The 24,077-nt window shown below is 36.0% G+C and overlaps 1 protein-coding gene across 7 annotated transcripts in view; it reads left to right on the plus strand.

The window, feature by feature from the left end:
- Positions 1–24,077, plus strand: part of GDAP2 (ganglioside induced differentiation associated protein 2) — an 81,262-nt gene that overhangs the window by 12,683 nt on the left and 44,502 nt on the right. For all 7 annotated transcript variants that reach the window (XR_012004122.1, XR_012004124.1, XR_012004123.1 and 4 more), the window contains exons 4-8: positions 7,217–7,370; positions 7,772–7,860; positions 13,472–13,548; positions 15,045–15,204; positions 17,203–17,359. Coding sequence is in view for 3 of the 7 variants with exons in the window: in XM_072769603.1 (XP_072625704.1) it covers positions 7,217–7,370; positions 7,772–7,860; positions 13,472–13,548; positions 15,045–15,204; positions 17,203–17,359 (637 nt within the window). In the remaining 4 variants the exon portion in view is untranslated. The remainder of the gene's footprint in view (positions 1–7,216; positions 7,371–7,771; positions 7,861–13,471; positions 13,549–15,044; positions 15,205–17,202; positions 17,360–24,077) is intronic.

Here is a 24,077-nt window from a genome sequence, read left to right on the forward strand (position 1 = left end):
ATAAAGGGATTAAAGCATACCAGTAAGAATAAAGCACAAAGGAAGACAATAAGAGAACAAAGAAAATTAAAAAAAAAAAAAAACCAGGAAGCAGTTAACAAAAAGGCAATAGTAATTCCTTACCTAGCAATAATTACTTTAAGCATAAAAGGACTAAATTCTCCAATCAAAAGACACAGAGTAGTTGATGGATTTAAAAAAAAAAAAATCCAACAATATAGTGTCTACAGGAGATTCACTTTAGCTTTAATGACACACACAAGCTGAAAGTAAAGGGATGGTAAAAGCTATTCTATGCAAATGGAAACCAAAAGAGAACAGGAGTGCCTCTATTTATGCTAGATAAAACAGACTTTCAGTCAAAATTGGTCACAGGAGATAGAGGAGGTCACTTTGTGATAAAGTGGTCAGTTCACCAAAGGGCTGTAACAGTTGTAAATATATACATACCCAATACTGAAGCACCTAAATATTTAAGGCAAATATTAATAGACCTAAATGGAGGAACAGACAGCAATACAGTAATAGTTGGGGACCACAGAATACCACTTTCAACACTGAATAGATCATCTAGACAAAATTAATAAGGAAACAGGGCCTGAATTATATTATAGACCAAATGGACATAATAGACATATATAGACCATTCCATCCAACAGCACCAAATACATTTTTCTCAAGCATGCACAGAACATTCTCCAGGATAGATTGTATATTGGGCCATGTATCAAGCCCTATTACATTTAAGAAGATTGAAATCATATCAAGTATCTTTGACCACAATGGTGTGAAACTAGAAATCAGTAATAGGAGGAAAACCTAAAAATTCATAAGTACATAGAAATTGATACATTCCTGAGCAATCAGTCGGGCAAGAAAAAATCAAAAGGGAAATCAGAAAGTATATCGAAACAAATGAAAATACAACATACCAAAATTTATGGTATATATTAAAAATAGTCCTAGGAGAGAAACCCATAGCAGTAAATTCCCACATATTAGGAGAAAGATCTCAAATAAACATCCTACTTTAAACCTCAGGACTTAGAAAATGAAGAATAGTCTAAGCCCCAAATTAGCAGAGGGGAGGAAATAATAAAGTCTGGAGTGGAAATAAAAGAAATAGAAACTAGAAGGAATTTGGAAAAAAAAATCAATGAAAAAGGAGCTCATTTTGAAAAACAAAATTGACAGATCTTTAGCTAGCTAGACTAACCAAGAAAAAGCACTCAAAATTATAAATGAATGAGGTGATATTATTACAACTGAACCATAGAAATACAAAGGATCGTGGGAGACTGCTATGAACAATTATAAGAGCCAACATATTGGGTAACCTAGAAGAAATGGATAAATTCCTAGAAACCTACAGACTGCCAGGACTAAATCGTGAAGAAACAGAAAATCTAAACAGACCAAAAGGAAGTTGAATCAGTAATCAAAAACTTCCCAACAAAGATAAGCCTAAGACTTGGTGGCTTCCTGGTGAATTCTATCATACATTTAAAAGAATAACAATTTTCCTCAAACTCTTCCCAAAAATTGAAAAGAACACTTCTGAACTCATTTTATGAAACTAGCATTACCCTGATACCAAAGCTAGGTAAAGACACTGCAGGAAAACTACAGTCCTATATTCCTGATGAACATAGATGCAAAAATTTTCAGCAAAATACTAGCAAACCAAATTCAGTAGTACATTAAAAGGATTATACACCATGATCATACACCACATTTTCTTTATTGATTTATCTTTTATTGATTTGATAGATCAAATATATCTATCTGTATATATTTATACACATACACACAGTGGGATATTATTCAGCCATAAGAAGGAAATCTTACCATTTGTGACAACGTGCAGTGTTACATGTTGATTATGCCTCAATAAAACTGGTGACGGTGAGGGGAAGAAGTACAGCATCAGAGTCAAGAATGACTGTCCTTTATTCTCTCGTGGTAGGACCTGTAATATACAGTATTCATCTTAATTTTGTTACTACTTTTCAAGAGTGATGATAAACTGCACTACACCTTAAAGAAAATGATTAGCCTGGTATACACTGTGGAAACCATATTACTTGAAGTTATAGTTTAAAGAGCTAGGGCTGGCATAGAGAAGATTTGAGGGAAACATGATCATTTTTCTCAAATACTTGAAAAAGTTCCATATTGAAGAGAATGAAAGATAATTTTGTTGTGTTCCTAGGATCCTTGGTGGGAAGATACATAAAACTTTCTTTCAGTTCATTTAGAGAGAATTCTCTAGGAAGTGGAGCTTCCTAAAAATAGAAAGGATAGATTAGGCCTATTGTACCTATTGTACTTCCAAAAAAAAAAAAAAAAATAGTGTGTTTGTGTGTATGTATGTTTGTATCTCAGTCTTATATCCAGTCTTGAATTTAGGAATTTTACAAGCCTAAATCTGTGTAGGGTGGTTTGGTAAAGAATGTGAAATTGATGGCATGCCCAGGTGGCTCAGCAGTTGAGTGCCTGCCTTCGGCCCAGAGTGTGATCCTGGAGTCCCGGGATCGAGCCCCACATCAGGCTCCCTGCATGGAGCCTGCTTCTCCTGCTGCCTATGTCTCTGCCTCTCTCTCTCTCTCTCTCTCTCTCTCTCTGTGTGTGTGTGTGTGTCTCATGAATAAATAAAATCTTAAAAAAGAATGTGATATTGATAACGATGTTTAGCTTTAGAGTCAGAAATAGCATCTAACAATAATTCACCTCTCTACTTGTTTCTGGGCAAGTATATGTGTAATTAAGTACTTAAGTAAATCTTAAGTAGCATAAATAATAAGCTTAAGTATCTCATGTGCAAAATGAGGAGAAAAATACTTTCTTCTCCCATCACTGTATATTTTTGCTGCTTAAATGTTCTATCACTTGGTACTTACATGCATAGGTTTGCTAGGATGGGAGTACTCTGTTCTCTTTATGAATAGGACTCTTTGGTATAAGCATTAAGACAATTTTAATGTTTCTTACTGTGAGTTTTGGGATTTAGAGAGAAGTAAGTGAAGTTGAAAAGTACTAACTAATCTTTAATACTCAGATATATTCAGGTTATCATTGCAGCAGTGCTCCATGGCAGAGGATGTAGTCAGGGATAGATGACAAACTTGGACAGAGCTATGACTGGAGTGAACTTGGACTTACTCAGTAAATTTGTATCTGTTTTACAGGAATTAAAAATACTTTCAGGACTGTGTTTTAACTGTTCATAATGATGTCAAGATTTGGGCTTTGGATTAGAAGAAATCTGAGCAAATGGAAGATTGGGAAGCAATGCAGTAGTACTTAGCATAAATCTAGTCTCCACAGAGTTCTGAGTTTTGGTTAACAGTCACTAAAGGAAAGGTAGGACTCCCAAAACCAGAGTATCCTGAACACTTAAAATTCTTTTTGTTTCTGTAGTCTGTCCTCCGAGATCTTTGGAACGGATTGTGCAAACTGCCCTAATACATGTTTGCTTGCTTGCTTTATTTTCTTACATATATCAGTTCTTTTAAATATTTGTTTTCAATTATAGAAGCAATAAATGTAAATTGTAGAAATTATATGCACAGAAGCTACAAAATAAGTGAAAATTTAACATTTCCACCATACAAGGATCACCAGTACTAGTATTGTAGTATATATTTTGTTACCAGAATAAAATAATTATATGTATACAGTCCTTATCTTAAGTAAGATAATTGTACACATACTGTTCTGCAGTCTTTCTTTGGCAAATGAATTATACCTTTTGGCTTCAGAAATGACTTCATCTAATACCCAAACCACATTTTAAATTTCCAGTTGACCCAGAAATGCCCTCTGCGGCTAGTTTGTTCAAACCAGTATCCAATCATGGGTCACACATTACATCTAATTGTTGTAGCTTTTAAATTTTTTTCATCCATCTCTTTTTGGGAACTGACTTGTCGAGTGAACTACCCAAGATATTTTCCAAGATGCCCACCTTCTAGATTTATCTCATTACCTTGAAGTGCCATTTGGTTTGTTGCTTTATCCCTTGTTTGTATCTAATGGAATCAGGTTTAGCTTAAGCATTCCATAGGTGATGTTGTATTGTGTACTTAATGTATCATATTGGAAGATGTATAAAATCTGATTACATTTGGTGATCTTTGTATGGTGGAAATGTTAAATTTTCATTTATTTTGTAGCTTCTGTGCATATAATTTCTACAATTTACATTTATTGCTTCTATAATTGAAAACATATTTAAAAGAACTGATATATGTAAGAAAAATAAAGCAAGCAGGCAAACATGTATATTTGGGCAGTTTGCACAATCCATTCCAAAGATCTCAGAGGACAGACTACAGAAACAAAAAGAATTTTAAGTGTTCAGGATACTCTGGTTTTGGGAGTCCTACCTTTCCTTTAGTAACTGTTAACCAAAACTCAGAACTCTGGAGTTCTGTAAGAGGGCAAAGTAAATGCTTACTTCTTTTAATTACCATTTTTCAAAATAAAGAATTGGTTTAATAACTGCCTCAAATGGTGTCATATGAGGTTTCTCCACCTTTCTCTCTTTAGAGTGTCAGTTTGTGCTCATGGGTTTTCATTGACCAATGTATATGTAATTTTAAAAGTCAAAGAATTTTATGTTGAGATGTACAAAGGAAAGCAACAATTCTCTGCGTTTCCCTTCCCTGCCTTGATTCCTGTCTTCCAGGGGCATGTATACTTTCAAACCTTTAAGTTCCTTGTTTTATTTACCTATTTTCAAATAATATGCTACAACTACTCTATTGATTTTTTTTCACTATCTGTTGACTTCTTATTGTGGAAATTAAAGATTAAACTCTTGTTCATCCACTCCCCTCTTTTACATATACATAAAATTCATTTTCTTCCCCCTTTACCACCTTCCCAAGTTGGTCTGTGCAATTTTTATTAAATCAACCTTCAGTATTGGCATTGTGACTAAATAAATATTACTCACCACTGATTACAAAACTGATTAGTATTCTTTTCATACAGCTATTTTCCCCTAAGTTGATTTGATTACTTTATTTTCTAATTAATTAACTTATTGATTCAGTGTTGGACTTGTAAATATAACTATAAACCTCTCAATAAAGTTAAAAACTTCTGTTTATCTTTCAGCTCTGTTTTTTTTCTTGATAAGTTTCCTCCTATAATTGCCCATCCTCTTTCCTCTCTAGACTGTTCTCTATGCCTTCTGTATGGTTATCATCTTAGGAAATCCTTTTTTCTACTTAGTAGATTGGATCCCTCCATTTTCTAGGTCTCATGCCTTCCTCTTCTATGATGTACTCCTTAATTTTTGAGTAAATCTATCAGGAGATTCTGAGAATGAGAGTGAGGGCAAAATTGCTGAGATCTTCTACCTTCATACTTAGTTGGGAGTTTGGTTGGAAATGAAATTCTAAGTTGGTAATCATTTTCCAGGTTTTTGATGGCATTGCTCCAATTTTTATTATTGCTCTTGAAAAGTCAGATGCTATTCTTATTCTTGATTCTTTGTATGTTACTGTTTTGTTTTTTTTTTCCTCTGGAAACTTTATGATCTCATCTTATTTTGGGTGTTCTCAATTCCATAGTGCCGTGGTATGGTTTGGGTATTCCATGGGATCCTTCGTCTAGAAACTTACCTTTTCAGTTTCGGAAAATTTGTTTTCTTTCATGATTTCCCTCCCTCTGTATTCTCTGTTCTCTCTTTGAAGAAATTCTGTTGGATTTTGCACTTCCTTGTTTAGTCCTCCAATTTTCATGTCTTTTACTTTCCAGCTTTTTATTTTCTGGGAGATTTCCTCAACTTTAGCTTTAACCCATATATTGAACTTTTTGTTCTTGCTATCATGTTTTTCACTTGACTAAGCTATATAAGCATTTTTTTTCCTGTTCTCTGAATATTTCTTACAGTATTCTGATTCTGTTTCAGAGGTGTACTATATCTTTTCCTACCTCTCTGACAGTAGTCATTTTGGTATTGGGAATTGCATTCTCTCTTTTTTAAACATTGTTTTGACCCCCTTTGGTCAGAGGCTTTGCTCACTTTTTGGTGATCCTTGAGTGTCAGTTGAATTTATGAGGGGGGGAACTGAAAAGGTGAAGGGAAGCTTTGTTTTCATGGGCAAGAGTTATTGCTTGGTGAACCTAGAAGCAGATGATGAACAGGAGCCCTGTTGTTTTGTTGGGGAATCTCCCGTAGTTATCACAATTTGTGAGTCCTTTGGTTTGGGCCTTTTAATTTCCTGGAAAGGAATCTTTCTGGGGTATAAGGGTAAATGTCTGTGATTTAAAAGCCAATTAGGAGCAGAGGGCTAGAACTATCACTGTTGAGCGTAACACTTTAACTCAGTCCACTCTCTAGCCATGCCTGGGGTTCTGGAGTCCAGAAACCAGTTCCGCATTTATCACCACAGCAAGTGGTAAAGAAATCATCACCTTGCTGTGCTGGCTGGGGAAAGGGTTGTTGCAGATTTGACTGTTTTTATGCAAACTCCACTCAGCCTCCTCTCTTTAGTCCCACTTTACAGCATAGTTTTTACAAGTACATAGGCCTCCATTTTTTGAGCTTTTCTAGTGTTGAATAATAATAATAATAATAATAATAATAATAATAATAATAATAGGTAATGCCTGTATGTACTTTGCACAGATTAGACCTGTAAAGTAAGTACTAGGAGTATTCCCATTAAATAGGAAATTGAGGCACAGAGAGGCATAGGTAGCACAGCAGGAAAGTGGTAGACTCAAGATTTGAATCAAACTAATCTACCTTGAATCCAGCACTGCCTTTCAGTACAACCAGCTGGCTTCATATTCATGACCCCATTTCTACAAGCACTTAGGTTTCTCTGCTTGCTGAATCAGTTATTTCTAGGCCACTTACTTTTGACTTCCACAGTTTTGATGATAACTATGTGCTTCACATCCTCTCCCCCATTCTCTTTGCCTCTGCTTTTCCTATTTTTAGTTAATTTATTTATTTAAATTCAATTAATTAACATGTAATGTATTTTTGGTTTCAGAGGTCTTTGTTGTCTGTTTTTTGTACCTATTGTATTACTTCATTGTCACTTTGGGAACAGAGATAAATGTTTATGTTCAATCCATATCTGTAATTGAAATTTCTCAAAGTTCTTATTACTTTTCTCTTTTATGCCTTGTTTTGTTGACTTTTTTTTTTTTCCTAACACCTTCATGACTTAGTATGTTCCATTGTTCCCAGGTTGCCGGACAGGTGAAGCAAAATTGACAAAAGGATTTAATCTAGCTGCCCGGTTCATCATTCACACAGTGGGACCTAAATACAAGAGCCGCTATCGCACAGCTGCTGAGAGTTCCCTGTACAGCTGCTACAGAAACGTGCTTCAGCTGGCCAAGTATGGTTTATTCACTTCCTGGGTGCAGCATACCATACATTGTTAAAGGCTCTGGTTTCAGAATGAAACTGAGCCATGGAAGTCAATTTTGAGGGCCTTAAATCATGTAAGAAGACTCTGAAGATAAAATTAATTATCTTCACACACGTAGCAGGATAAAAAGAGTGGATTCAGGTGACTTAATTTAACCTGTTCCCACTTTATTCAGTCTTTATTTGGGCTATATTTCCCTCAAATAGTATCATTATAATATTGATATAATTATTAAAAAGTATAACTGGGATTAACTATTATACAAGATATATTGGGGAGTTAAGGAAAGAAGTTGCTGCATTTTTTAAATTAATTACATATGTATGTATTATGAATGTTGGTGGTTTGTGTTTTCTGTTTGATTGCAGAGAGCAATCAATGTCTTCTGTGGGATTCTGTGTCATCAATTCTGCAAAACGAGGTTATCCTTTAGAGGATGCAACACACATAGCACTTCGTAAGTAACATCAGAGATGCTGTGCATACATTGAGCACTTTGTAAGTAGAATTGGGATGCTGTTCATAGATTGAGTCTTACAAAATTTTTTTATCACTAGTTAAGTAGTTATAGCCAAAGAAGATGTCCTGATGAACAGATCATGGCATCCTGGAGGGAACTTTGTACTGGTAAGTTGCTGAGCTCAAAATACTTGCTCAGGTTGATGTTTTTCTCAACTTGAATAAAGGCTCAGAAACTTGTCTATTAAATTGGGAAATGGCCAAGAAGTATGGCCAACACATTGGGTATTTGAATCGGTATTCAGAATAATCTTAACAGGCTGTAACAATGAAGTCTAAGTAGATTTCATAATATAGTATGTATAAATAGCACTTTGCAGTTGAAATAGCAGCTTTCAATGTGCAATTTGAGTACAAATCCTTGCACTGAAGTTTAAAAAGACGGGGCTCGATCATAATGAGACAGAATGTCATATATGTGATATAAAAATATGTTTAGCTTGAGAGAACCCATGATCTCACTGTATTACATGCAAGTTCAGACCACATCTAGACATTTGTATGTAGTTCTGGGTGTCCTATCTTATGAGACACTGACAAACTGGAGAGCAAACAGTTTGAAACATTAGTGGTACTTTTCCTAAGCTTTTAGCATATATGATGCTCATCTTCAAATATTTGAAGGATTCTCATTGTGAACTTATTCTGTGCTGCCTGTTTAGAACAGTGGCTCTGAACTGTTTTGGGAGCCATCACAAACTACATTGAGCATTTGATGGAAGAAAGCTGTGGACCCTTTCTCTGAAGAATATATATACAGAGGGAATTTGCAGCAATTTCAGGAAGTTGATAAATTCTTGTAAGGATTGTAGATAAGACTTGCAATGGTAGAAGGCAGGTCTTGGGACTATGTCACAAGTGGGACAGTTGGTCCCACTTCAGGTAGTACTCTCTCTAATAGAAAGGTATTTTAAGTGAATTTCTTGTCACTAGGAATGTTCATGCAAAAACTAAATGACCATCTATTGAAGATATTCCTCATTAAGGAGGAAAACTACACCAGATGATCTTTAAAGCCCCTTTCTATCTCTAGAATTTATTTATTTATTTTTTTAATTTATTTATTTATGATAGTCACAGAGAGAGAGAGAGGCAGAGACACAGGCAGAGGGAGAAGCAGGCTCCATGCACCGGGAGCCCGACGTGGGATTCGATCCCAGGTCTCCAGGATCGCGCCCTGAGCCAAAGGCAGGCGCCAAACCGCTGCGCCACCCAGGGATCCCTATCTCTAGAATTTAAAGAGGAGGAGCTAAAAGTCTTACATCCATCAAAAAATTACAAAGATATTCAAATGTTAAGATGATTATGATATATTATTATATATATATATATATAGATGATTATTATAGAATTTAGGGTGAGGGCATAAATAATCTTATTTAATAATTAGCTATTTTTAAGATATAAGATCTTACTGCTCAAGGATTTTATAATAAATTTATATATTTTGTAGTTATGCTTTATAAATATTAGACTGAGCTTCTTGAGCAGAAATCTTTTCATCTTTGCATTTCCAGTGCTTCCATATGCCAAGAATATTTTACATGTGGAACTTGCTTAAGAAATACATATTTTATTTTATTTTATTTTATTTTATTTTATTTTATTTTATTTTATTTTATTTTAAGAAATACATATTTTAAAAGGAGATAAAGAAGTTCCATTTTGTTTCTTCAGTAGCCGTGTGTTTTAGGTGTTCATTTTACCAATAAAGAGGCTCAGAAGTTTATCATGTTCTCATGGTTATGCAGACTCCTGCCTCCCAAGTCTAGTAACCTTTCTGTTATACTAGATAATTTAATTATATGCATAACATTGAGTTAGAACTACTTCAGTGGGAAACTACTGTTACCACTACTCTGCATGTATTCTGAATGGTGCCTTACCAAAACAAAGTTCCTGCCTTTATATAATTCTTTCTGGCAATGCTCTTGGCAGGTCTTGACATTCTCTGATTCCTTCATCCTTACCTCATCACCCCATAACTTGAGCTAAGTCTTTTTTTTATGTCACTATTTCTTATTAATCATACAGGTTAGAATTTAAAGAGGCAGCAACATTTTATAGAAAGGGCTCTAAAAAAGGAGTCAAGAAGACTGGGTTTTTATCTCGATTCTACCAGTCTCACCAACTTTGTGGCCCCAGCTAAATGACTTGATATACTACCATAGAGGTGTCAACTTTGAGCAATAATTGTAATAGGAACAGATGAAGATGGGTCTAAGAGACTGTATGAAGCAATTTCTAAGAATTTGATTAGCACAAAGGAAATGGAAAACTTAAAGATGGACAAGTCAACTTAAATTTTATAAGACCTGTTTGACTTACTACATCTTAAATCTAATAGCAAAACTGTACCATCTCATTAAAAAAGTATGTGCACACAAATAAACATTTGTGGCCTATGCTCACATACTTTCTGAGCATTTGGGAAATCAGTGGCTTATATACTTTTGCAGCATAAATGGGCCAAGAAAAAATTTAATAATTTGTTTCCTACTTATTACACTATTACCAAAACTTATTTCATTTGAAACCTAAGTAATAGGGGATCCCTTGGGTGGTTCAGCAGTTTAGTGCCTGCCTTTGGCCCAGGGCATGGTCCTGGAGTCCTGGGAGCGAGTCCCACATCTGGCTCCCTGCATGGAGCCTGCTTCTCCCTCTGTCTGAGTCTCTGTCTCTGTCTCTCTCTCTCTTTCTCTCTCTCTCTCTGTCTCTCATGAATAAATAAAATCTTAAAAAAAAAAAAAAACCTAAGTAATATCCTCTTGATAGATGTATCAAGACTGTCTTTTTTTTTTTTTTTTTTTTTCTTGGTTCATGTACAGTTCAGTTCTCCATTAGGAGCCTAAAGAAACCTCTGGATTGAAATAATTTTATCAAGTTATTTATTCATTCAGCAAAATTTTGAGTGATTGTGTGCAAGGCCCTGTACTATATAGAAGAGGATACAGTGGTGAGAAAAAAAATGAAGCTGTTTTTCTAGATGAAACTCTGAAAGAAACCATTTGAATTGGCAGTTCGTACTAAAACCTTATAGCTATGATACCACTCTTTCTTTTCTCCTTTTTTCAGAGTTACCTTTCTTCATGAATTCCGTTGAGGGAATTCCGTTTGGTTACTATCAGGCTTTGTATTTTGTTCTCCAGTGGAAATCCTACAGTTGTATGCTGGGAAACCATTATGTGTGAACATTAATTAAAACTTGGTGTCAGGGGATCCCTGGGTGGCGCAGCGGTTTGGCGCCTGCCTTTGGCCCAGGGCGTGATCCTGGAGACCCAGGATCGAATCCCATGTCGGGCTCCCGGTGCATGGGGCCTGCTTCTCCCTCTGCCTGTGTCTCTGCCTCTCTCTCTCTCTGTGACTATCATAAATAAATAAAAAAATTAAAAAAAAAAAAAAGACTAATTTAAAAAAAAAAAAAAAAACTTGGTGTCAGGGCACCTGGATGGTTCAGTCACTTAAGCTTCTGACTCTTGATTTTAGCTCAAGTCATCATCTCTGGGTTGTCAGATGCAGCCGTGATGTGGGCTCTGCACTGAGTCCCTCTCCCTCTGTTCTTCCCCCTACTCATCCTCACGCTCTCTCTCGCTTGCTCTCTCTAAATGAAATCTTCTAAAAAAAACACAAACCGTAGTGTCAAAATAAAGAAAATCCCTTTTTGAAAATTCATTTTTAAAAAATTGTTAAAACAGAATAGAGAAAAAAATGAAAAGTAAATTTGTCATCTAACAGAGGGAGAATTATGAATAGCTTAGCTTGGTCCTTCAACAAATGGATCTGCTCTGTTAGATTCTCCAGATACAGTAGTAAACAAGGCAGGCAATATGTAGATAACTAGACCCATAAAATGTTAATTCAGCTGCTAGTTATTTTTGAATGATTGCTTGCTATATTCTTAAAATGTGCTAGGTTCTGGTAATATTAATGTTAGATATACTTGGCCTTCAGAGAGCTCATGGTCTAGCTATAAAATGCAATGAGAAATTCACAAATGGAGGTCCTTCAGGTTATAGGAGGAGCACAAGGTGGGGTCATGGAGTTCTGTGTACTAGATGGCCTTGGAATGGGTCTTGAAAAATGACTAGGAGTTAACTAATAAAAGGTCATGGTGAATGAATGGTATTCTAGTCAAAGGTAACCATGCAAACAGAGACAGAATAGCATGGACGTTAAATGGAATGTTCTGAGTACAGCAAAGAAGCCAATTTGCCAAAAGCATAAGGTCTGTGGGAGGACTAATGGGAAATAGAACTCTAAAGGATAGGGGTGGAGGGATGGCCAGTTAAGGTCCAAGTGTGGCAAACTGTGCTGGGGACTTAGATCCTAACTTACAAGCAGTGCAGAGCCTCAGAATTATTTAGTAAGGAGGGTGACAAGGGAAGGAAGATAAATCAGGCAACAGTGAATATATAGACCTAGAAAAGAGAGAAACAAGAAAACAAGAGCTTATTGGTAAAGGCTTCATGAGTATTAAGATCCTGAGAACAGCTACAAGAGGAATGGGTGTTAGAAATAGCAATAGAATTTTAAAGGACATGATGCAGAATAAAGGAAGAGGTGAAAGGAATGTTAAAATTTTCAGATTTGAGCTTGGATAAATGATTCGATGTTGCTATCTGGTAAAATAAAGAATATAGGTAAAGGAACAGATTTTGAGGGAGAAGGATGGAGGTCAGTTTCAGACCTGTGGAGTTTGAGGTCTCTGGGTTATCTGGACGGATATACCCAATAGGCAGGAGGGAACTCAGCTCTTCTATTCGGAAAACAGAATATAAAGATTTGAGAATGTCAGTATTTACATTGATGCTAAGCCAGCAAATTGGTGAGCTAAATAGAGACTATATCTGTCTGTCTTTCTATATATATATAACAAGAAAATAATTGTGGATGACAGAACCCTGGAAGACAACATTTTTAAATGGACATATAAACTAAAGCTAGACAATCTTCTAATGAGATAAGGACTGAGAAAAGGCCATTAGGTTTCATTGATAGGAAATTGATAGAGAAGAATCAGAATAACATAGGAATTAAGAAAAAAATAATTCACCTTTGGTCAATGGGATTTTGACAGGGATACAATCCTGAGTAGGTCACTGAAGACTGTAAGTAAATGAATAGTCAGAAAGAAGGAGGCCCTAGGGAATAAAAATAAATTGGATAAAGAAGAATTGTCTGGAATCAGCATCTCCTATGGCCAGGCACTATTTTAGATGCTGGCAATAAAGTAGTAAGTAAAATAAAACTCTTGTGCTGTTGAGGTATTTTTGCTCTAGCAGATGGGGCAGGGAGGGCAGAGAAGATACAAAATAAGCAAGAAACTCCACAATTTTTTTCTATAATATTTGCTCTAGAGGAAAGCAAATCAGAGAAGGATTTTTAAACATGGTGATCTGGACAGGCTTCATTGATAAGGTGTCATTGAGCAGAGACCTGACTGAAATGAAGAGTGATCCATGGTAAAAATAAAACTTTGAAGAGTTTGAATTTTCTTCACACAAGTCATTTCTTATTTATTGAATAAGTTTTTCTATTCTTTTCCTTAGGCACTGTCAGGAGATTCCTAGAGATTCATGGGGAGACCATTGAAAAAGTAGTATTTGCTGTCTCTGAACTTGAAGAGGTATTTTGCTAATGATGTTGCATTGTTTAAATCTTATTTTTACTTATTTATCTTTGTCTCATCATTATCTATTTACTGAATTGCCAGTAGCATATCCTAGGAATCTGTGTATGTTTTTGGCAGTGGGGCTTACCATCCTTTGTTGAAAAGAACTCAAAGTCTAAAAACAAGTCAAAAAGGAGCATTTTGATCATGTTTTTACTGCTGAACCATTTTCTTTTTGTGAAATCTTACAAGGTAGAGTTCTGCTGTGCTCCCTGTATTAGTTCTTAAAACTCCTTGAGGCATCACCTGAAAACAGGTGACAGCCTCACCTGGTGACTAGCATTGATTAAGTTGCGAGGTTTATGTTTTGTTTGTTTTGTTGTGTATAGTTAGGTTTAATGTATTTCAGCTTAACTTAGAGCCATTTTAGAAAACTAGTTTTGTTTTTTTTTTTTAACTTTCATTAAGTTTTATTTAGTTATAGTTCAGCTTGTATTATTTTGCAGTTTTGTGGCCTTGGGCAAGTTATTTAACCCCTCTGTGCTTTGATAAAATAGGAGTATTAATAATACTTACATCACAGGAGTTTAGTGATTAATGAGTTAACACGTGTGAAATATCCACGTATGGTATCAATAACTATATACATGATATATAAATACTTTGGAAATTACAAAAATGGGGACACCTGGGTGGCTGAGCAGTTAAAGTGCCTGACTTCAGCTCAGGACATGATCCTGGAGTCCCAGGATCGATTCCCACATCGGGCTCCCTGAATGGGGCCTGCTTCTCCCTCTGCCTGTGTCTCTGCCTCTCTCTCTCTCTCTGTCTCTCTCTCTCTCTCTCTCTCTCTCCCCCCCCTCATGAATAAATAAATAAAATCTTTAAAAAAAAATTGCAAAAATGAGGCATATTTGCTTGTCTGCTGTCTCTTCTTGTTTTACCTGGTTTACCTGTCCATTCAATGATCCTTTATTCAGTGTCTGGCATCCAGGCTTATCACTAGATTCTGGGAATACACCAGTGAACAGGTCAGGGTCATTGTCCTCAAGGAATCCATTGGCTCTTGGTGAGGGCAGACAATTCAGATAAGTTATGATAATTGTGATAAGTGCATTAATGAAGGTATAGAATGGATAGGAACACATAATTCAACCCTGCACAGGGTTAAGAAATGCTTCCTATGGGAGGTGATAAACATGAAATCATAAAAAATAAGATATTCCAAGGGAGGGGTAAATGACAATATGACATGAGTGGCAGGTTCAGTGACCTGAAATTGCCAGGATGGGGGTCACATTTAACTTTATTGACCACCTAACAATATCCTGACCCTGAACGTAAAAACTGCTTGAGGGCCCTAGACAACATCTAGTTGAGCTTAGAAGTGGTAAGGTTTTTATTTTTGACAGAGGGTGTCTTCGCAGTGTCTAGAGTAGCACTAAAGCTCTGCTGATGCCTGCTTCATTGCTTCATTATTTTTTACAGAATGTCTTGCTTTTCTGACACAGGCTACTTACCAAAAGCTGCTACCTCTGTACTTCCCAAGGTCATTAAAGGAGGAATGTCGATCATTGCCATACCTACCTGCAGATATCGGAAATGCGGAAGGGGAGCCTGTGGTACCTGAGCGACAGATTAGAATTAGTGAAAAACCTGGTGCCCCGGAGGGTGAGTTCTGCTTTTCTTAATTACCCTCTTTTATCAGGGACTGATAAAACACTACCAAGAAGGAGAAAGTTCATTCTACCTTTGGGGAGCTCTCTATGGGTGTGACATTGAGTTCAAGACCAACTTAGATGTTTTTAGAGGCTTATTCTTGTTAAAATTTACTCTTTAAGTTAAAATACATATATTTACACACACACACACAAAACATTAAGTCTGTTAGACAGTAGAGATCCAGAAGTGGATATAACAACTTTTACATCCTCATGAAGTTTATAGTTGTATATGGGACCCTCTTTGAGACAGTAATCAAGTACATAATCATCTAAAATTTTCAGCAGCTTTAACAATATCCTCCAAAAGCGAGACCTAACATTAAATACTAAAACAGGAATGCCATTACCATTTGTTTTGTTTCTCTAGGTTATATACTCATGTAGATTGAAGCAATGGTAGAACATGGTAGGATGGGAGCCCTTCTGAATCTGTACTGTATGACAGCTTATTTTGATCTTCATGCGTACATGGTTAAGGTCGTAACTCCCTTGTGTGGAGACATGCCTCAGAAGCTTCAGAACTGGATGTGAAAATTCAGCAGCTCAGGAATTACTATGAGATTCCTACTGTGAACACTTTTAAACAGGCATCAAAATCTGTAGAAGGTTGTTCATCTCCTTTTTATCACCAGTACATAGCCTTAAATCAAGTGGAGGGAATTGGAAGTGGTGTACCATCAGGAAATATCTGAACGAGGCTTTGCTGGAGGGCTATCCATGTACTTTAGGGTATCCCCAGAGTTATTTGGAAATTTTCATGATTGTGACCACCAATGTAGAATATAGTTTTTCCTAAATGGGTAAATGCATTTTGTATGACAAATGCAATGAGTAATAATTGCAAACCCAATTTGAGATCATAATGCTAAGCAGCAGATTAGGCTAACTCATTGGCCAAAGGGTTCCTTGTGTCTACCATTTTCTAAGAGTGCTTGATTACCTCATAGATGGAAGTCCTAGTATTATTCATAAATATTTTCAATTAGAATGTTCAGTCTGTTAAAATAGATGTAAAATCAGCTTTACCTGATTTGTTCATGGGGTTTTTGTTTTTTGTTTTTCATAAAAGCAGATTTCTCAGCCATTAGCCTGTCACAGATTAAGGAGCAGTGAAGTAGATGTGAGGAAGTCCCAGCTGGATGGCCCACATGGCTGGGCTTCAAGTAGTGGCATTGCTTTGGGAAGCTCCCCATGGTCCAAGGCATTTTTTTTTTCTTTCTTTAAAAAAAAAAAAAAAAAAATTTTTTTGAACAAAGCTAATAAAGCAGTAGGGGAACACACTAAGAGATAGATGACCCATTCCCAAAGTGCTGACTTCTAGCCAAACACAAAATGATCGTCTGGATACATTAGAAAGTTGATTTATTAATTTGTAGTGAAAACCAGAACACTTATGAGTCAGATGATTATATAGGCATGACCAGTGTAGAAAACCAGGATGCTAAATTAGAATTAAAACATATCTTAGTGAACGTGGATCCTATCCTGCAATATTGGGCAAGCAAGCTGCCATTGCGAGTTATCCAACAAAAGGACTCAAGTGTTTGTGTCAGTTTATCATGTGCTCCCTCCTTAAAACAGTTCTGGATAAATGACTCTAAACATTCGTTCTTTGTATTTCTCTTTTCTTTAAACCTATATACAATATGATTCTATCTTTTTGTTTATCATTACCTTTGTTCTTCCTTCTTAAGGTTACACTCAAGTCCCCATGATTTGATTTTGTGTATTCCTAAAACTTCTGTTACACAGGGACAAGTGGTTTCTTGCATTATTTCAGTTCTTCAGATGCCGAAATCTGATTTCAGTTTGAGTTTCAAAAAAATACCCTCAACCCCAGTTTTTTTGATGATGTCATAGTCATCCCTGTTGCAACATTCACAGTCTGTAGCATTTACTGTCAGATTTTATCATACACTCTCTGTTGATAGTATTTTTGTTACAGACAACCAAGAAGAGGAGGCCGAAGGCTTGGGAGTTGACCTCTCTTTCATCGGTTCTCACGCTTTTGCTCGAATGGAAGGAGATATTGACAAGCAAAGAAGACTGATCCTTCAGGGACAGTTATCAGAGGCGGCCTTGCAGAAGCAGCATCAAAGAAAGTAAGGCAATCCCTTTGGACTGATAGACACAGAGGGACATGAGAAATCAGCAAGGAGCCTGCATGGACTAAATGATCTGCATATAACATATTCTCATCTGTTCTTCATGACAATGTAGTGGGAAATATTGTCCCCATTATGTAGATACAGAAATTCAGAGTTAGTTTATCAGTGGTCACAATTAATATGTGGTGAAGCCAGTGTTCAGGTGCATATCTGACTTCAGAGCTCCTACTCTTCCTGCTGTAAGTGTAGTGCCTCTGGGTGAAATTTCATTCTAACGTGGGAATAGGAAAAGGGAAAGGCAGAGTTACGAAGTTTTTACTTTACTATATTGGTAATTAAAGCATAATCTACAGTTTTGTTAAATTTAAAAGTACTTTATTTCTCCCTAATTTATCCCAAGGACCTTATAAAGCCATTCCATTTCTTTTTTTTTTTCTTTTTTTTAGCCATTCCATTTCTTTCAAGTGTTTTCATTTTTTTTATTTAAATTCAATTAATTAACATTGAATTAACATAATGTATTATTAGTTTCGGAGGTAGAGGTTAGTGATTCATCAGTCTTATATAACACCCAGTGCTCATTATATCATGTGCCCTCCTTAATGTCCATCACCCAGTTACCCCATCCCCTGACCCCCATCATCGACCCTCAATTTTTTTCCCTAGGATTAAGAGTCTCTTATGGTTTGTCTCCCTGATTTCATCTTGTTTTATTTTTCCCTGCCTTCCCCTATGATTCTCTGTCTTGTTTTTTAAATTCTACATGAGTGAGATCATATGGTAATTATCTTTCTCTGATTGACCTATTTTGCTCAGCATAATACCCTCCAGTTCATCCATGTGGATGTAAATGGTAAGATTTCATCCTTTCTGATGGCTGAGTAATATTCCATTGTATATATGTCCATACCACATCTTCTTTATCCATTCATCCATCAGTGGACATCTCAGCCCTTTCCATAGTTTAGCTTTTGTGGACATTCCTGCTATAAACACTGGTGTGCAGGTGCTCCCTCAGATCACTACATTTGTATGTTTGGGGTAGATGCCCAATAGTGCAGTTGCTGAGTTGAAGGGTAGCTCTATTTTCAACTTCTTCAGGAACCTCCATACTGCTTTCTGGAGAGGCTGTACAAGCTGGCATTCCCACCAATAGTGCAAGAGAGTTCCCCTTTCTTCATATCATCGCCAACAATTATTGTTTCTTGACTTTTTAATTTTAGCCATTCTGACTGGTGTGAGGTGGTATCTCATTGTGGTTTTGATTTGAATTTCTCTGATGCTGAGTGATAGCAAACATTTTTTTCATGTGTCTGTTGGCCATCTGTATGTCTTCTTTGGAAAAATGTCTGTTCATATCTTCTGCCCAGTTCTTAATTGTATTATTTATTCTTTGGATGTTGAGTTTGGTAAATTTTTTATAGGTCTTGGATACTAGCTCTTTATCTGATAAGACATTTGCAAATATCTTCTCCTGTTTTGTCAGTTGCCTTTTGGTTTTGTCAACAGTTTCCTTTGCTGTGCAAAAGTTCTTCATGAAGTCCCAATAATAGTTCATTTTTGTCTTTGTTTCCTTTGCCTTTGGAGATGTGTCTAACAAGTTGCTGTGGCTGAGGTCACAAAGGTTGCTGCTGTGTTCTCTGGGATTTTGATGGGTTCCTATCTCACATTTGGGTCTTTCATCCATTTTGTGTCTATTTTTGTGTAAGTGTAAGAAAATGGGCCAGTTTCATTCTTCTGCACGTGGCTGTCCATTTTCCCAGCACCATTTATTAAAGAGATTCTCTTTTTTCCATTGGATATTCATTCCTGCTTTGTCGAAGATTAGTTGACCACAGAGTTGAGGGCCCATTTCTGGGTTCTCTTCCATTGATCTATGTGTCTGTTTTTTTACCAGTACCAAAACTGTCTTGATGACTACAGCTTTGTATTATAGCTTGAAGTCCAGAATTGTGATGCTACGAGCTTTGGTTTTCTTTTTCAACATTCCTTTGGCTATTCAGGTTCTCTTCTGGTTCCATACAAATTTTAGGATTATTTGTTCCAGCTCTGTGAAAAAAAAAATTGTTGGTATTTTGGTAGGGATAGCATTGAATGTATAGATTGCTCAAGGTAGTGTAGACATTTTAACAGTATTTGTTCTTCCAACCCATGAGCATGGAACATTTTTCCATTTCTTTGTGTCTTCCTCAATTTCTTTCATGAGTGTTCTATAGTTTTTGGAGTGCAAATCCTTTGCCTCTTTGGTTAGGTTTATTCCTAGGGATCTTATGGTGTTTTCTAAAGCAGTACTGAATAAGTCCTTTTTAAAGCATAAAGGAAAGCAGCTTATGTACTTTTGGGTAAGCTTTTCTAAGGATTAACAGTCCTTGGAAAGCTAGCTGCTTTTCAGAAACTTCTAAAAGAAAGAAAAATTATAAACTCTAAACAGTTCATATCAGCATTACCTTACAGTGTTGGTTGAGAGATTAACATCTCATAGGATTGTTGTAAGCACCTAGTACTTACCAAGCTCTTAAAATCGGACACTGCTGTTTTCCTCGGTACTGAGAAAATTATGGTATATTTCGCCTTTTAGCTTTGTTACTTGCCATCCCTTTTGACTGAAATACCCTCATCCTTTAATTCCTGCCCATTCTCTGGGTTTCAGCTTAAAAGTGATTGCCTCTAGAAAGGTATCTCCCTGGAGATAAGCCAGAATAGACAGAAGAGAAGTCTGGAATAGATGCCTCTTCCTCTTTTTTTTTTTTTTTCTTCATATCCTGTACTTAACCAAAGTATAGCATAGTATTTGTCACAGTATATTGCAATGATGTGTGATTGTTTTAAGTTTCCAACTATAAACTGGAAGTGGACTTAGATGACCTCTGGAGTCCCTTATAGAATTACAATGTTGTATCTGGGTGGATGAGTTTCTGGTTTTCATTTTATTCTGATTTTATTTTTAGAAACAACAGCAAATTTGCCACGAGGGGGCACCAATGAACAGTTTTTCCAAAGGCAGTCACAATCAAATGATAGCTTCAGTGGTTTCTAGACTTAACATGTGTAAGAATCATTTGGCAAACATTTTTCTTTAAATACAGTGAGGGGCCTCTCCCTCACATGACGGGGACTTTGGCATCTGTATATATTTTGAAACTTTTTCACATTGTGATTCATGCACTGCTAGATCTGGTTACCTTTTTTTAGTCAAAGGCAGTGGTTCTTAAACGATTTGGTCTCAGGTCGCCTTTGCACTCTTAAAAATTGTTGAGGACTCCAGAGAGCTTTGGTTTACATGGTTTGTACCTGTTAGTATTTATCATATGAGAAATTATTTATTAGTTTATTTAAAAATAGGCCATCATGGTTTTTTTTTGAAAATTAGAAGAAATGGCGCTGTTTTACCTTTTGAAAAGGTTTAAATGTATGCCTTAATAAAAGACGGCTGGATTCCTATATCAGCATTCAAATTGTTGCAGTAAGTTATCTTGGGTGAAGTATATAAAGAAAATCTAACCTCATTCAGATATATAATTAAAAAGAGGAAGAGTATGTTAATAGCCCTGCCAAATAACTTATGATATTCTTTGATATTATAATACAACCTGGTAAATGGTAATTTCTTGAAGTTTAGTTGTAATATGGAATCTCAAAGCATATCCATGAATTTTTATATTCTGTTATATTAAAATGTGTTGTTCTGTCCTGCTCTTTGAATGAATTTTATAATAGGAATTACAGCATGAATTTATAACATGATGCATTGTCTTTTGGAAAATAATGATTCACTGAATTATTCAGATTTTGAACATATTGATATATTTCATTATACAATATAAAAAAATGTGTTAATATTGCCACTGATCTCATCAGAAAAGTCTTAAGTATTAGGAACTGTAAGCTTCTGATAATGGTTACAAATTTTTCAAAATAATATATATTTTTTAAAGCTCAAGTTTTATCACAGACAAGAAATACCATTGATTTTTCTTGAAATGACAGGATCACTTTATTCATTTTTGAGGACACATCTGCCAAATACTCATGTTGAGTAACCACAGTTTGCCTGCCAGTAGTTATTTGAACAGTGTGCCGTGAAAAAAAGCAGCAAGTTTAGCTTACAAGTCCTACAGTGCCTTTCTTCAAGACAACCTCATACTTTGGTATGCAGAAGTGTTTTATGTGTTCTTCCCATTTTATGATACGTTAATATTAAAAAGATGTGTTCCCAAGGGTTGATTTAATTAATAATTTTTACCTCATCGAAGACATTCTTAAATTAAACTGGCTTTTTTTCTTATTCTTTATTTTTTTTCCTCTGTGAGAATTTTGGCAATGAAGAACACAATGGCTGTTAGTACAATTTGGTGCCTCCACCTTGATTCATTCTAAGGCACCAGTAGTCTACTTAACAGTTGCTTGGTGCAAATGTCAACACAGTGAAAAAGGAAACTGATGTTTCAGTATGATTGTGAAACTGTCAGAAACAGTTTTGACCTTGCAAACCCCCTGAGAAAGTGTCAGACTATGGACCACACTTTAAGAACCACTGGTCTATGGTCTCTCACCAGTACCTTATAGTTGAAAGGAATTTTGGTAATCGTCTGATACAGTTTTCTGAAGTGGAGTACAGTCTCTAGTCATTAGAATCACCAGGGCTGCTTGCTAAAAATGTGTATGCCCCACACCAAATTTCCCACCTCTGTGGAAAGGGCTCAGAAATCTTCCTTCTGAAGTTTCTTAGGTGATTATTTTGTGCTCCAAATTACTGATCTATTCTATCTCCTTTACAGGGGGCAAATGATCCCCTAGACTGGGTACCCAGAGGTACAACTCACTGAGAAAGAGCCTTCAAAGTGGCTATTGTGGCACATCTCCCTTCTCTACTACCTTCTTCAGCCCACTTTTTTTTTTTTCTTTTTCTTTTTTTTCTCTTTTTTTTTCTTTTTTTTTTTTCCTTTTTTTTTTTTTTTTTTCTTCAGCCCACTTACACAAACCAGCATTAGACAAGTTGGCAAAGGACTAGAGATTTTTTTATATTCATATACAAAGAACCTCACTGTTACCCCTTTTCTCAAAGCAGTCAACCTATTCTCTTTTACTTCTTTCTCTTACACATATCCCTCATACCTTTTTCATTTCTCCATGAGTGCTATAGATAATCTGGAAATTTTGAAGTTTGTGTTTGGACTGGAGATTTGTTTGTCTTTGGCTCTTTCTTTAAGGATAACTAGTTCAAGCCATTATTAGAATAAATCTATTCACTCCTTTCTGGAAAGGAGTCCTCAGCAAAGGTTTAGGTTCTAGGAAGGAATATGAATGCAGCATGGAAAGCACTGTCCTTCTTACTGGTCTTATTGATCTTGAGATTCATATTTGTACACAGTTGATGGTTTCCATTCAGTTCAGGAAACATTGGATATTTACTCTGTACAAGATAATATTCTAGATACTGAAATATACAGGGTTAAATAAGGTAGTCCCTCTGTTTTGAAATTCATGAGTGAGCCACATTGCCTTCAGGGGTATGTTCTGAACAATGGTCAGACTTTGTGTACATGTAGTCAACACATAGTTGGCCAACTTACAGGAGAGCACAGCCTGTAGCTCCCAAAGCCTGAACTAAGAAACAGGCTAGGTGCCTCTGTCACATAGTTCTCTTGAGTGATAAGTTATGTCTAAATCAAAAGGTTTTCAGATTTCCCATATAAGTGTCCAGTGCCTGTGATGATTAAAGGTGAAACTTCAGGTGTCTGATAGCTATGCTGCAGAATACTTCAGAATAATAGCAGCTCAGAAGTGTGGTCAAGGAACCAGAGACCCTTTCAGGGAGCCTATGAGACCAAAACTAGTTTTATAATCCTACTCAGACATATTTACCCTTTTCCTTCCCATTCTCAGAGTGTTTGGTGGAGTTTTCCAGAGGCTACTTACTATGTAGCATTGCAGTAGATGAAATGCAGAAACAGATGTGAGAATCCAGCAAAATTTAAAGAGATTTGCAACAATGTTAAAGACACATTTTTTGTCATAAAAAGTTATTGATGTTTATATAGAGTTTTTGTTGTTTTTAGATTTACAAATTATCTTTAATATTTCTGTTTTTATTTCTAATATGGTAGGTATAACTGAGATAAACATAAAAGGGTCCTGAGACCAGAAAATTTGAGAACTGATGACTGCCTGTTTAGGAGTTTATGATATAACCGAGCTATGAGTCATCTATTTGCATACTCTGCCTTGTGCTGAATGTTTAAGATTGCGGGTTGTGGCCTTTTAAAATTTGTTTCTCTTACTTTTTCTAAATAAGGCCTTATTTACACATAATGAATCTGATTTCTGTTAATTATGTTAGTTGATCAGGTTGAGCAAAGGATAATTTTTATCTCTGAGGAAGTAGCTCTTTAGCTAGCAACATCTTTTTGAAAACTTTCAATTCTTCCATCAGTAACAAAACTAAAGGTCCCGTGGATCGGCTATATAGGGTCCGATCATTGCTCTTGTGGCATTGCCTTGCCACACCATCATCTCGGTGTGGTAATTCATCTGAAAAAATTAGGCATGTTGTCTAATTCTTTATATTTCTAGGTCTTCTATCCAACTCTGACATTAATTTGGTTTATCATAAGGAAGAAGTTGGCTTACTTACAAAAATTAGGAAGCAATATTCTTTTTCATAAGCTTTTAAAACTCTTAAAATTATTTTACAGTAACTTTTTCATTAGTG

This window comes from Canis lupus, chromosome 12 (genome assembly GCF_048164855.1).
Source record: "Canis lupus baileyi chromosome 12, mCanLup2.hap1, whole genome shotgun sequence".
NCBI classification, from domain to species: domain Eukaryota; kingdom Metazoa; phylum Chordata; class Mammalia; order Carnivora; family Canidae; genus Canis; species Canis lupus.